Source organism: Epinephelus lanceolatus, chromosome 6, assembly GCF_041903045.1.
Source record: "Epinephelus lanceolatus isolate andai-2023 chromosome 6, ASM4190304v1, whole genome shotgun sequence".
Taxonomy (NCBI): domain Eukaryota; kingdom Metazoa; phylum Chordata; class Actinopteri; order Perciformes; family Serranidae; genus Epinephelus; species Epinephelus lanceolatus.
In genome coordinates, this window is record NC_135739.1 from 16,338,162 (window position 1) to 16,352,699 (window position 14,538).

General features: G+C 42.6%; 1 protein-coding gene across 1 annotated transcript; it reads left to right on the top strand.

Moving 5' to 3' along the window:
- The first annotated feature begins 138 nt into the window (after positions 1-138).
- Positions 139-13,176, top strand: lmx1a (LIM homeobox transcription factor 1, alpha). The gene is made up of 8 exons (XM_033622522.2): positions 139-352; positions 867-1,047; positions 8,436-8,656; positions 9,429-9,607; positions 10,798-10,875; positions 11,247-11,331; positions 11,690-11,869; positions 12,479-13,176. The coding sequence occupies exons 2-8, from the start codon at positions 869-871 to the stop codon at positions 12,619-12,621; spliced, it is 1,065 nt and encodes a 354-aa protein (XP_033478413.1). The 5' UTR covers positions 139-352; positions 867-868; the 3' UTR covers positions 12,622-13,176.
- Positions 13,177-14,538: the final 1,362 nt, after the last annotated feature.

Consider the following 14,538-nt stretch of genomic DNA (forward strand, 5'->3'; position numbering starts at 1 on the left):
ATCCAGTGTGGGGAGGGAGTGAGACAGAGGGACAGAAGGAGGGGGGAGGGAGAGGTACCGGCACCTGCACATGGAGGAAGTCTCTGTCTGTCTGTCTCTCTCTCTCTCTCTCTCTCTCTCCCTCTCCTTCCCGTTCACTCCTAATAGGATAATTGATAGAAAGCCTAAATAGTCAATACCGGTGGACTCAGAGAGGTCGTCGGAAGCTCTGTGGAGAAACTTTGATGCGCTGCTGCTCGGAGCAGCAAGTTGCAGCAGCGGGACTCTGAGCGCCGGAGATGCTCTGAGAGGAAGAGCTGAAGAGTTGAGGACCAAAACACTTTTCTACCGCCTCCAATCTCGCGCTTTGCAGGTATGAACTCCTCAAACTTTCATAAGTGTATTTAAAATGTTAGTTTCCAATAGTCAGTTTCCTCCAAATATTCAAAATAAGTGAAAACTTATTTTAATGTGTCGTCAGGGGGCTGCAATGGTGGATCAACTGGCTTTATATTTAAGTGGGTAAAACTTAATGACATGATTATATCAGTGAAGCTTAAGTTAGTAATATTTAGACACATTTTTAATTTGACCTGAGATGTTTAATTTTCAGCACTATTTTTGGCGCATGGTCATCAAATTAACTTAATATTTCCTCAGTTTAAACAACAATTAAAAAATAATGAGGTCTAACTCTGTAATACCCATTTTTTAAACAAATAAAGACCCTGTTTAAGCACTTTTTAATCCCATTATAACGAGTTAAAGTCGCATTTTTAATCAAACCCTCCATCAAACTGTGCTCCAGCCAAATTATAGCCAGTATTCCAGCCCCGTCCTGCTGATTGGAAAAGTGTCCTAATTAAAGGATTTCCCCATCATTGCAGATATGGATCAGAGGGCAGTGTGTGCCGGATGCCACCGGCTGATCAGAGACAGATTCCTGCTCAGAGTCACTGACGGCCTCTGGCATGAGGAGTGTGTGCGGTGCGCGGCGTGCGGGGACGCGCTCAGGAACTCCTGCTTTCTGCGAGACCGCAAACTTTACTGCAAGCGGGACTATGCAGAGTAAGTGCTGAGATCCAGCTCTTCATTATTGTGAGTTTGTCCTGATGTTACAGCTGAAATCATAAAACACTGACGCATGCATGTTAGTTTTCCACTCTCTCTGAGAGGCTCATCTGCAGCTGCAAAGAGGGCAGGTTAAACACATCTGATTTTATATTGTAATGCCAGTTGATGTTTTGCATTAAGAAATACAATTTAATTTAACAAATAAAATGAATTAAAAATGGAAAAAATATGGATTTTATGGGCTACCAATGTCAGGTGACTGTCATATTTTTCACTGATTTAAAGTCTGTGCAAAAAGACAATTAAATTTAATGAGAAAAAAAATATGTATATATACTTTTTTTTAAAATTTTCATTATACTTTGTAAGAAAATTTCTGTTAAAATTAATAAATTAATTAATACACTGCCAACATTATAGTTATAGTTATAGGAAAAACACATAATGTTGTTTTTTGCAGCTCTATTGTACTTTAAAGTGTCTTTTAGGGCGTTTATTTTATTTGATTTTATCCATTTTATTTTATTTTATGGCCCGCGGTCCAAAAATTGCTCTGCGTTATTAAGGCAATTTTGACAACGGAACCCTTGTCCAGATCTGACCTTGACTAAGAACGTGTGTGTGTGTGTGTGTGTGTGTGTGTGTAAGAATGAGGGACTAAGAATGAGAAAGAAAGTGAGGAAAAAAGTGATTTTTCTTTATAGTATTCCATATTTTCTTGCCTAGTTTCACAAACTATACACATGGGTACATTGTGTTGCTTATAGATAAAGCATTGTGTTACGTGTGTGTTTTTTGTGCACGTGTAGTTGTACATGTGCGTATATGGTGTAAGCTGCCTTTCAGGGAACTTGGCACAATGCACTAAGAGAACAAGGTGACTGTAGGAGGAAGGGGTGGCGAGGGAGCTGGAATGTGAGAACACTATTGCATAGTGTACATCCACACACACACACACACAAAGAGACAGACAGACACACACACACACAAAACAACACGGTCACACCTTCACACACACATACAGCACGCACACGCGCAGCACACAACCAGGGGTAGAGCTCAACTGACACATTGTCAAAATGTGTTAAAATTTCGAGGCCCATTGGCGTGGCAACTGCAAGCTGGGGACAACATATGGTCTCGTCGATGAGGCGGTCCCCCCCTAAAAACTCCCACCATCATCACCCATCGCTCCGACTCCCTCCTACCCACCCACTGCCACGGCCTCATCCCCTCATTCTTCCTCCAAAACACCTAAAAGAGAGCCAAGACAAAAACTGCTCACCCTAACAGGCAGCAGCTCACATTATTTCTGAACAATTTAGTGACGGTTGTTCTGCCAAGCAGGCTGGGAAACAAGAAATGTTACACATACTGGTCCAAAACGCTCCCCACCATCATGTTCCCAGTCAACTAAATCACACTGCAGTAGTGTTGGAGGCCTGTGTGAGCAGAATAATCCTTTAAAACATGCCATTTCTACAATAACCAAGCATGAAAGTTAACATTTTAACTGGCATTTTGACAAATAAATACAAATCAGAGTGGATTCTTGTAAAAGCACACAGTTCAAAGTGCTTGGCGTGATCAGTGCAGATCATAGCACTTGGCTGAAGCGCAGAGAAAAAGAGCAGAACTGAGAGATAATTAGGAGAGTAGAGCCATATGTCAGAAGGTCTGGTGCATCCCGACAAGAGAGCAGTGAGGATGGCGTGAACTTATTTTGGGGTACAGTGCGCTCCATGAGCCCTGGCGTTATGTGCCGCGGCATCTGGAAAGCTCTGCTCACAGCAGCCCCAGTGTCGAGCAATGGGACAACGCCCAGCCGACCGTGAGATATCTGACCTGACCAATTAGCAGGAGGCCTGGTGCCAGAGCTCTGCCTCTGAGGTCTCACGTCTCCACCTCTCTGCCCGTCCTGTCTGGGGTTATGACACCCTATAACGCACCAGCACCACTTTTGTCCATGATGAGGGTTTTAAAAAGTGTGCCAGTGTTTGTCTCGCGGTGCAAACTGTGTTCCGCTCCCTCCCTTCTTTTCATCCAGGACTAGTGTGAAGCCAGCTCATAAGTGACGATTATTCCATACTGTGACAACATTTGTCTCCTACCACATGCTGCATCTTCTGTCTGAATCTAGCCATTGTTTTTCTTTTGCTCGTGTGGTAAATAGATACCAGCCGGGCCTAGATGTCTGTTGGCCTGTTCATGGAAGCTAAAAGACAATAATGCCTGTATGTGAATTTCCCTTAGCAAAGTCGTTTATACTTTATTAGTCCTCTTCACTCCAAATTTTATCAGTGTTGCTTTTATTACGTAATCCAAGAGGCTGTACATAAACAACATAACATACATAAACTTGCATTAGTGGACTGAAATAAAGTATCAGACAAATTAAATTAAAAAGTGTGAGAAATATTCACCTTTTTCCAGATATGTAACCATCAATCGACGTATGCTCTGTGTTACAACAGATAACAGGGAGTTCTTAGCATGATCATAAATGCTATATCCATTAAGCCTGAACAGATCAGCAGATAATCAATACAGCTGTTCTGATTTTTAGGGCTGTTTGACATGAGTTTGAATGCATATGCATCAGTAAATGGACCAGTTTAACCTGTGCGACTTTAAGCTCATGAAGTACAGCACCAGAATGTAAAGATTTTTGGAATAACGTGATTTAGAGGATGGATAACAGTGAATTATTTTAGTGACCAAATATGTTTCACATCACGATGTCTTGAGGCAGAATTGTTTTACCTTTATGATTTTACTTACTTCTTTATGAGTTCAAACACGACGGTGAACTCAAGTGTTAAGTGACATTTACAGAAACTCATTAATACCCAGTGGCGGATCTTCGTATAGATGCCCCACCCATCCCCCCTGCAAAAAAACTGTCCTTAAGATTTACTTGTGTTGATTTCTCAATAGCTCTTGTTCTGGATTGTAACTAGAAATGCATGATACTGGATTTTTTGCCGATATCCAATATGCTGATATATTACAACTAATTTGACCGATGACTGATACCAATATCGATTTATCCAATTTTTTCCCTACCTAATTTTAGCGATCATCAAGTCTCTTCTGTAGGTAGATACCGATGACGTGCTGGTATTAGCATGCATCCCTATTTGTAATAAATAGGATTAATAAAACAGATAATAATATTTGTTTTGGGCAGGGGGTGAGGGGTGGTTCGGGCTTGCCTCAGATACCAAATGTGCTAGATCTGGCTCTGGAAAAACCATTGGCAACACTCACGATGGGACACTGACGTATGACAGATAACCACTGGAGCTTTTCTGAATTTATCACCTCATTAATGATTACTTTATCTACAAGATTGGATGGATTTACTTTCTTTTGGCCATCCTGGGTGAATTAATACATTTATATTAACATTTTTGTATGATTTCATATATTAAAAAAATCAGTATTCAGGAATAATACTAATGATAATCTATGGCAAAATTTTATTTTGTGACACAACAACACATTTAAAGATTGTTTGAGATATTGGTGATAAATATTCCTGACATGACTGCATTGTAATTCATCTCCTTTTGCTTTCCTGACCCATAGTTGTCACAAAGGACACACAATACACACGAAAGACTGTATTGTAATTTAATGACGCAGTATGCAAATTCCTGTCTGACAATGTGATGTTGAGGTTGCTCAGATTGTCAGTAGATTAAGATTGGCTAAACGGTTCAGTGGACGGGTGGACTGGACAGCAGATTGGTCGTCAGATCAGCAGTGTGACTGGTGGTGCACTTGACCCGCAGATCTGTATCTGATACACGGCCTCTGTTAGCGTGTGTGTTGAGCAAAGGATCCAGGTTAACCTGATCCAGAAACAAGATCTGCCTCTCTGCATGTCCACCAGACCAGCAGTCTGTCTGCCAAAGGTCAGCACTGGAGTCAGGGTGAGAACAATGAGAGAGGAGAGAGGAGGGCTTGCTTTGCGGGCTTTGAGTAAATGTGTGTGTATGGTGTGTGTTTGTGTGTGTGTATTTTGGCCCAACACTCATACAGTGCATCTGCCTTGAGAGTGGCTGACCCTGGCCATGTCAGTGTGGAGGAGCGCTGGATTTTGCTGACTTATTTGTCTGTAATGATCTTGTCACTAATTGCCATGTCTAAATCCAGCGTGACTGAGTGTTCCCGCTCTCCTGGCAGGGCCTCTGGGCCAATCATGTCAACGGAAACTCTGAAATATTAAACACCTCAAGCTGCTCCATAAGTATTGGAGGTACTCTTACCTTTGCATTAACAACGCTTACTGTAAGAATACTGGGTACGATGAGACGAACTGGACAAAGCGCATAATGGAAAAGCGATTCTCGAAACATGAATGATCTCACAACATTAATGCCTGTAGTTTCTTCCTCACTGACATCAAGCATTAGCATCAAACTGACACATTAAATCAAGTGCTTTGCCGTATCACAGAAACCCAGAAACATTCCGGGTATTTCCTCTGCCACACTTCCTTTGAAAACGTTTGTTGATGCATCTTGTGTTGCCACAGGAATGCACATACCATAGACGGTATGTTGGCCATATTAAAGCGCATACCATTGAGGCCGCGCGGCAGACGACTTGGACGGGTCAAGCAGCCCGATTGACCCTCCTGAGCTGCTGGGAATGGGCTTTACCGTTTCCCTAGCGACCCCACAGCAACAATGAGAGGTCCCAGCAATGTTTGTCTTCAGGATGTTGCAGCTCCAGACCTTTTGACAGGGATGTCTCAACCTGCGTGTTTGCTTTATGTTTAGTCTGAGGGTTCATGTGTTTGTAGATATTGTGCTTAATTTCTACTTTACATATTATCCAAAACCATAGGGATAGATTTCAGGGGCGACACTTTCCCCGAAATACTTAACACGTCCCACGTCTCTAGAATAGAACTTTAATCATGACAAAATACAAGACATTTACTCCGTAACTTGGTGCAGAAGAGGCACAAATCAGTGCATAAGACTTCACCAGAATGCAGAAAATTAATTGTTTAATACTCAAAATTTTCTTGCGGAGGACCCCTAAACCCTCTGTTTCATATGTGTCCCCCCAAATGTTGAACAAAACCTTCGCCCTTGTTCAAAAGGAAGTGAAAAACAAATCTGTGTCACTTGAAAGTTCATGTGAAATCTTTAGTAGGAGTTGATTTATGGAGAACACTTACAGTTAATATTTGTGCCTGTTTTCCTTTACGTCAAGACTGCTTTAGGCATAAAAGTGCCACACCACAAAAAGAAATGTTTGTGGTGTGTAATTTATTTGCCTGGGTGGTCCCATGACACAGCATAATTAAAAAAAAAAATTAATGACATCTGTTTGAGATGAAATACATAAATGAACAATTTAGTTATTGACTAAAATGACTGTAAAAATAAAGTTCAGCATAGAGATTTTCAAATGAAACACACATGGCTGTGGTTCATCATATCTGCAGTTCAAATATGCTTAAAATCCTCCCACCCATCCCCACAATATGTTGATGAAAATGTAAAGAAAAAAAAAATTATGTCACAACAGGCAACCACGCACTACAGTCTGAAATAATCCTCAGCAAATGTAATCATAATCATATGATTAATCATGATCATTACCATATGGTTTGTGCCTCTCTCTATGTCATTACTTTTAAATGTTAAAAAGTGGAAAACTAGAAAGAAAAGAATGAGTGTTATGCAGGCTATATCACTGTGGACTGTTCTAGCCTTTGTAAAGTATTATTATATCATAAAAAGTCTTAAAAAGTAAAAAGTACGAAAGAAAGTAAGTAAAATTTATTTATATAGCGCTTTTCGCAGACATACGTCACAAAGTGCTTCACAAGAGCAATACACAACAAGAAAGAAACCACAGAGACAAAGTGACTATGTGAGCCACATAATGAAAAGTGCACAACTTGCAAAACTATTTGCACACGCACAACAAGAAACCACAAAACAGAAAATTTGTAATAACACAGCTCTGGTGCGTATGTAACCGTAAGTTACCCACACGCCTGTCTAAACAGCTGTGTCTTTATAGCTGCCTTTTAAAAGAAACCACTGAGTCAACAGACTGGAGGGGAGCAGGCAGAGCATTCCAAAATGTAGGTGCTACGGCTGCAAAAGCATGATCACCACGTGTCTTAAGGCGAGTGCGCGGGACAGACAACAAATTTAACGCATTTGATCGAAGAGAGCGAGCTGAAGAATATGGGTGAAGTAGTTCAGCTACAAAGGACGGAGCCTGACCGTGTAATGCTCCTTGAAATGGCACTGAGTCATCAAAACTTTGAGAAATGCTCTAAAATGGTCCGTTTAGCTGCAAGTCTCTACACAGTTTCTCCTGGGAATTTCCCCAGAACCCCCTTGAGGGTTGGGTCACAGAGGATGCACCCCCTCAATGTTATATAGGTGATTACGGCCCTTAAAAGCCAATTATTATTCTGTTATTTAGGGTATTTTTGTGCACATTTGCTCATGAGTAGTTGCACTGACATTGAGTTCCATTTTTTTTTAGACTAACCTCTAATGCCACTACTAATTTGTAATGGCTAAAACGTAGTAAAAAGAAAATACGATGCTCAGCTTGAATCAGTGATATATGTCGACTGTCCTTATGGACTGTGTGAAGTATTTTCATGTGAAAACAAAAACATGGAGAAAAAAAAGCTGTCACTTTCTCATGCCTCTGGGCTGACTGGTCTGGTGACCCAGTCAGGTCTGGAGACAAACGCCAGCTCCAGAATGATGACGCATCATCCTGCGTGACAGACCCAAAATGCCGCGGTGCCAGCCAGCGGACAATGGTCCTGCTGCTTGGGGGCTGGCTCTGTCTTTGTCCCGCTCTGGTTAAGCAGACTTAGGGATAATTCCGCGGATAATTCATGGGACCGGCGGCTCAGCCTCTCCCACCAGGACATCTGATTCCCCCCCTCTGCCTGGAGCCATGGCCTGCCGAGAGCTTTTCTCCTGCCTCCCCAGGAGCACAGCCTCGGACAAGGCAGCCGGAGCCACGGCAACAGTCTCTGAGGCTAAGCCCACCAGTCCTGGTTGCCAGGCGCTAAGATGCACACCCGCCAAGCTAAGGGTATGTGTCTGAGTGGTCGGGGCAGGAGGAGGAGGAGGCAAGGGGACAAGTCAGGTTGGCAGTTCTTTTGAGTGACAGCTCGACTCAGCAACATTCCCCAAGTCAACCAAGCTTTTTTTTTCTCACAGAGTCTCTTCTTACTGAGGTGTGAGGGGTCCTCAAGTGTCTCAGCTTATACTCAAGCTCCAGGCAGCCAAACAAAAGCACCACTCTCTGTTATGTACTAAGTTCTCACAATTTCCTCCCTTCTGTTTCACCTCCACCCGCCTGTTCCTTTTCTCCAGTCTGTTTGCAGTGCGTTGTGGGGGTTGTGCAGAGGCCATCTCTCCCACAGAACTGGTGATGCGTGCAGGGGCCGCTGTGTTCCACCTGCGCTGCTTCACCTGCAGCGTTTGTTCCTGCCGCCTGCAGACTGGAGACCACTGTGTCCTCAGGGAGGGACAGCTACTGTGTGCCAGAGACGACTACCACCAGTGTGTGGCCAGTCCGACCTCCTCCGACACAGGTACAGGATGTGTGTACAGTGTGTGTATGTGTGGTGTGTGTGTGTGTGTGTATACATACATACTACTCACATGGTCAAAACTGACCCAATGCATTTGTAACAGGGTCAGTTATACAGCAGTAATATGTGTAACAAAGTCAAATGTACAGTTGTAATATTAACTATTATAGTTACACATAATTTGTTTTAGTTGTTGTTACCTGACACGCTTAGGCCTCCATTTGATACTCAGTTTCTGTACCCCTACATTCACCTTTGGGGGTGCCCCACCTATAAAGAGGTGTCTTCTGCCTTACCTCTTCCCTTTTTATGTTGTACTCAATGGGAGATGAGCTCAAGTCATATGGTCGGAATTGACGGAGGACTGTTTTTACCTCTTGCTGTCAAAGTTGTCAGGAATTACTGGAGATCACCTCCAAAGATATCCACAGTGTGGGCCTCTTCATATCAACATAACGCAGACATCACTAGAGTCCACTGGTTACACATAAGTGGGTTAGAAAAGACATAAGAATAAGTTGTTTTGACCCAGTGTCAGTATATTTATATATCTAACTGTTGGGTTATTTACCCAAACTAAAATAAGTATGGTTGCAAACTGTTATGTTCTAGTGTACCTTTTACATGTCACTGTTGTCAAGAAAATTAACAAATGTAACTACAATTCCTAATCTGCATATAACTAAATGCAGATGATGCACTTCTCTTAGCTTGAATTTTCCCTTTACTTTTTCATCTGTCTAATGACTTTTCAATTATGTCTGCCCGTTAGGTAAAAGTGATGATGAAGAAGAGGAGGAAGAAGAGGAATCTGGGAGGGTTACAGGCAGACGAGTTAGATCGGAAGATCTGGAGAGCAAACGTCCTAAAAGGCCGCGCACTATTCTGACCACTCAACAGAGACGGACCTTTAAAGCTTCCTTTGAGGTCTCATCCAAGCCTTGTCGAAAGGTAAAGTGTTAGTTCTGTGTTCACCAAGGAGGTAGAGTGGATGAGTATGTAGAAGTCCTTGCCTTAATCCACAGCTTTTGTCCCCTGATATTACACAGGCTTTGTTGCACTATGTATGTTGTTATTTTCTGTCAACAACTTACTGTAATTTCTACTGAAGACTGAGAACTTTACCAGTTTTGAATGAGGATATGACATAGACCAGTCTTAAAAATGAGCATGCAATACTTTTTTAGAGTGAGATCCTCCAATTTTATGAAATGTGGGCATAAAACCACTGAATCATATCATGCTTTACAGTAAGACATAACTCTTCAGTGTAAAAAATATAGCAGTTAGCCAGAGGTGTAGCAAGATTTCAACCATCTACTGTGGTGTAATAGTATAGTAGTACTGTACTGCTGCTGGGCAGATGGGTAGATATGCTACAGCAGTCCAGGCACCAGAAGAAAATATTGGCTTTGCACGTTTCTGCAAACCACATAGCCTACACATTACATTTGCATGTTTTGTATGTATCAAATTAATTATTCTACAGTAACAGAATATATAAGCTGAGTTTTTCATCTGAGGAAGGAGGAGACGATGGACGGTGTGTCAGTTAAGCAAGATCCCTGCCAAGCTGCAGAAAAGACCAACAAACGGCAAAATCATGCATTTTGGCAACCAATCGTTGCTTTAAAAGCAGATTTTGAGGTACCAAATGTGGGTATTTTTTAGCAAGCTGTAGCAGTTTTTCCACCAGGTATAGTGCTGTGATAATTTCACAAAAGAAGGTTGTTTTTTACCAAGACAATGATGCGTTTCCTGTCAGGATTTTGCCCCCAAAACTGTCTTTTTAAAGCCAAAACATGATCTTTTTCTAACCATAGCCAAGTTGTTTTTGTGCCGAAATCAATGCCAACATTTTTTCCTGGTGATTTGGTTGGTTGTAGCCATGACTTCATTATTAGGTTTGACCAAACACAGGTTTGACCTTAAAGAATACAAAAGTACAGACATGAACAAAGCTGTAATTTTCCCCCAAAAAATAAATGTCATAAATACTTTATTCCTTCCTCTTTGTTTGAGGCAACTTGGTGAAGCGATACAGTTTTGTTTTAACCTTCAAGTGACCTCTTCTCTTTTTCTATTTTCCAATTTTTGCCCTCCCTTTCTGTCTCTCTCCTTCCCCTGAATCTTAATCCAAGGTAAGGGAGACCTTGGCAGCAGAGACTGGTCTGAGCGTCCGGGTTGTGCAGGTCTGGTTCCAGAACCAAAGAGCCAAAGTAATACACAGTGCACACACACACACACACACACACAGAGTCATATGCGCTACTAATAAAAGAACTCTTTCTGCACCGTGTTTGTATGCCAGAGTGGAAATCAGCCTGGTTATCTCTTCATACAGGAAACTGATGACATCTCACTGCAAGATCACTGTAGATTAAATCCCATATTTCCTCACAAAGTGGGCACATGTGTGGTTTCCCTCCTCCACTGACAGATGTCCTTTACCTCACTGTTAATACTTTGCAATTGAGTGAACACACTCGTACGCCTGGGTGGCAGAGAGGGACTGTGTTGGAGTGAGAAAAAAATGGTTTACATTAGGCCTGTGGGTGAGATTAATGTCTGTTGGTGTGTGTGTTTTAAGATGAAGAAACTGGCCAGGAGACAGCAGCAGCAGCAGGAGCAGCAGCAGACTCAGGAGCAGCGCGAGCATTCATCACATCACACAGGTGTTGGAAAATGTTCTTTACTCCTTTCATGTGATATAATATCCTAAAGATCAAGTTAGCAATGGGAAAATCCTGCTATATTTTTCAATATTTAGTAGACCTACAATGAGTTTTAAAGGTATATTTCGGGGGAAAAATTAAATAATCATATTACAAGCAGGAGAGTCAGATTAGACTGAATTGTAGATTTCTGATGGAGATCTTGAAACGTGCAACTTTTGAAAGCCACAGAAGTCAGTTAATAGAGCTCTAAAAGGGCAAAGTAGATACAGCAACATGACGATAGCACAGGGCACAAAAGCTCACTGTAACATATAGCAGTAAACACAGTCTCCTGTGTGTCTCCTGTGCCCCACAGCACCCTCCTGTGGCGGTTTGACCTCTGAGTTGGAGCACCTGGGGTCCTCGTACACCCACATTCAGCAGCAGCAGCAGCAGATGGGACTCACCACACTGGAGCAGCAGGACTATGACATGGACCCCTTCAGACAGGGCCTGACCCCACCTCAGATGCCAGGGGATCACATGCACCCCTACGGTAAAGACCTCAGGGCTGTCAAACCGTGATGGAGAGTTACATGTTTAGAGTGTTGTTCTACAAAGGTTCACTAATGGGTGGGGTTGCCATTATTTTTGGCAATATGACATCATAACTTAAGTCAGGAGTTTATTATTTTAAAACGCCTGATAGTTGTTGTTTTTTCATATGTTGGATCCCGTTGATCTTTGATATTGTAGCACTGTTTCCTGGGCTACTGCTCTTTCTCCTTGTGTGTTGTCTTTAATGTGTTTAAAATGCAGCTAATATTGACAAGAGATCAGAGGTCAGCAAACATCCTTACAATGTACTTACATGTCATCAGTCTGTTTGTGACTGTTGGGATAAAGTTGGGTCAAAGGTCAGAGGTGGTCAGACTGGTACAGCAGAGGCTGAGATATCCTAATTTTCAGTCTTTACATCCTACATTTTCCATAATGCAACTCCACCCTGATGACATCACTAGGGTCGTGTCTTCACACTTTAGAAAGCTCCCTCCAAATCACAGAAGACTTAATACAACAAAGACCAAGTAGAACTCCTCGTCTCCTTATGACTAAAATTAGCATAGCTTTAAAAAGGTGATCAATGATGTTGTGTCTTTTTCAGGTTTTAAGGGTCTGTACGGGGAGATGGACAGAGACCCTCTGTGTCATGTGGCTGACAGCGACTGCCTGTCTCTGGGTGACTCCTCTCTGCTCACCCCTATCGACCGCCTCTACTCCATGCAGGACTCTTACTTCACCTCCTGAGGTTGGAGGTGGGACTCAGTGAAAAGTGGTGTGTCTCCCTCACTCTGTCTGTGCAACACAATGTCCAAAATAAATGTTGGTGTTGTATGTTTCTGCAAACCACGGATATGTTAGATTTTTACGTTTCATATGTAGCAGATAAGTTCAAACTTTGCATTTCTTTACGTTTCCATTTTTAATTCCATGTTGTGACAAGGCTGTGGTTAATGTGTGGTTCGGTTTAGGCACAAAACCCACTTGGCTAGGGTTAGAAAATCATCATATTTTGGGTTAATCACACCCCATTTGGTTGCTTCAAACATGGCTGGACATGTCCCGGACTCTCGTGAAAATATACCCACTTTTGTCACCACAATCACGGCTATAAATGTCGCAAACTCATTAAAAAATACCCGTTTTTGTTGCTACAAACATGACTTGACATGTCCCAAACTCTCATAAAAAAATATCTGCTTTTGTCACCACAAACGCGGCTATAAATGTGCCAAACTCGTTAAAAAAAATACCCACTTTTGTCGCTACAAACACAGCTATAAATGTCCCAAACTCTTTAAAGCATACCTGCTTTTGCCATTACAAAATGACTAGATATGTCCCGAACTCTCGTAAAAAAATTCCCACTTTTGTCACCACAAATGCGGCTATAAATGTCTCGAACTCATTAAAAAATACCCGCTTTTGCAATTACAAACATGGCTATAAAAGGCCCGAACTGCTGCTTGGGAGCTGTCTTGCCTTGATGTGACGCCATCATCCTCTCCTCCTCCCAATGAGAAACTCAGCTCATATACATGGAATCTATTAACTATGTCATACAAATGTAACATATCCTTGGTTTGCCAAAATGTACAATTCCAACATTTCCTTCTGGCGATTGGGTTGGTCTGTATCATGCACAAGATTGAGGAAGCGGTCAACGCCAAGGGGACGTGGGTACACTGTGATACCATGCAATATACTATGTGCATGTGCATATAAAGATGATTACACTACTGCCTCTTATGCTTTACAATCCCAATGTACGACACACAGGCTCCTGTGTATGCACGATACCGTCGGACCTCTCCCACTATGTTTGAATGTTAGATCATGAGATCATAACTGCATCTACTAATGTAAATAGCTGTTTGGGTGTGTATTTGTATTTATTCTCACAATGTGTGTATGCCGTTCATCTTGAATGAATCAGCAATGATTAATAAATAATGGTTATGATACAGTGAATATTCAGTATAAAATGTGTGGCGTAGTGAGTATGAGGCACAGGCTGATCTATTATGAAGATGGGGTATTCATGCTGAGGGTTAGAGCTGGGTCAGTCCATCCTCGGTGCTTATCAGTCCAATCTAGGTGACAGGTCAGCGAGGCATCTTCCCCTGGCTGTTGGGTGGATCATCAGATTGTGAAACGGTGGGCTATGACAGCTGTATGGGTCAGTGGCAGGTAAGCATCACATCCACGCCGCCATCATCAACGCTCACATTGTGCTCCTCACGGTCAAAGGCCCTCGCTGCATTTTTCTGCCTTTTCCTTCCTCCAGTATAGAGGACAGGAGGGGGGGGGGACCACCCAGGCACTGTGCCCAGCTGGAATGCACCAATCCTGGGGAGGGAGGTTGAGAAAACCCAGGGTGGGGGCTCCAGACAACAGAGGGGCTGAAAGCTGTGTCAGGGGAGAATGCCCAGGGTGACACAGAGATATGAAGCCCCACTGTATGGAGTGCCTCCTTGCCCCAGCCGTGAACCCTCTCCTGGACCCATCTCATATTCCCCACTATGAAATCAGACCTTGCAGAGCAGAGAGCGCAAGTCAATGGTCAGGAACAATCTAACTGTCTGTCACCGTGGTATGCTACTGCCAACCAGAGCTAAAGAAGTGTGCAGCAGAGTATACTGAGTGTGTGTTTCTTTGAGTCTG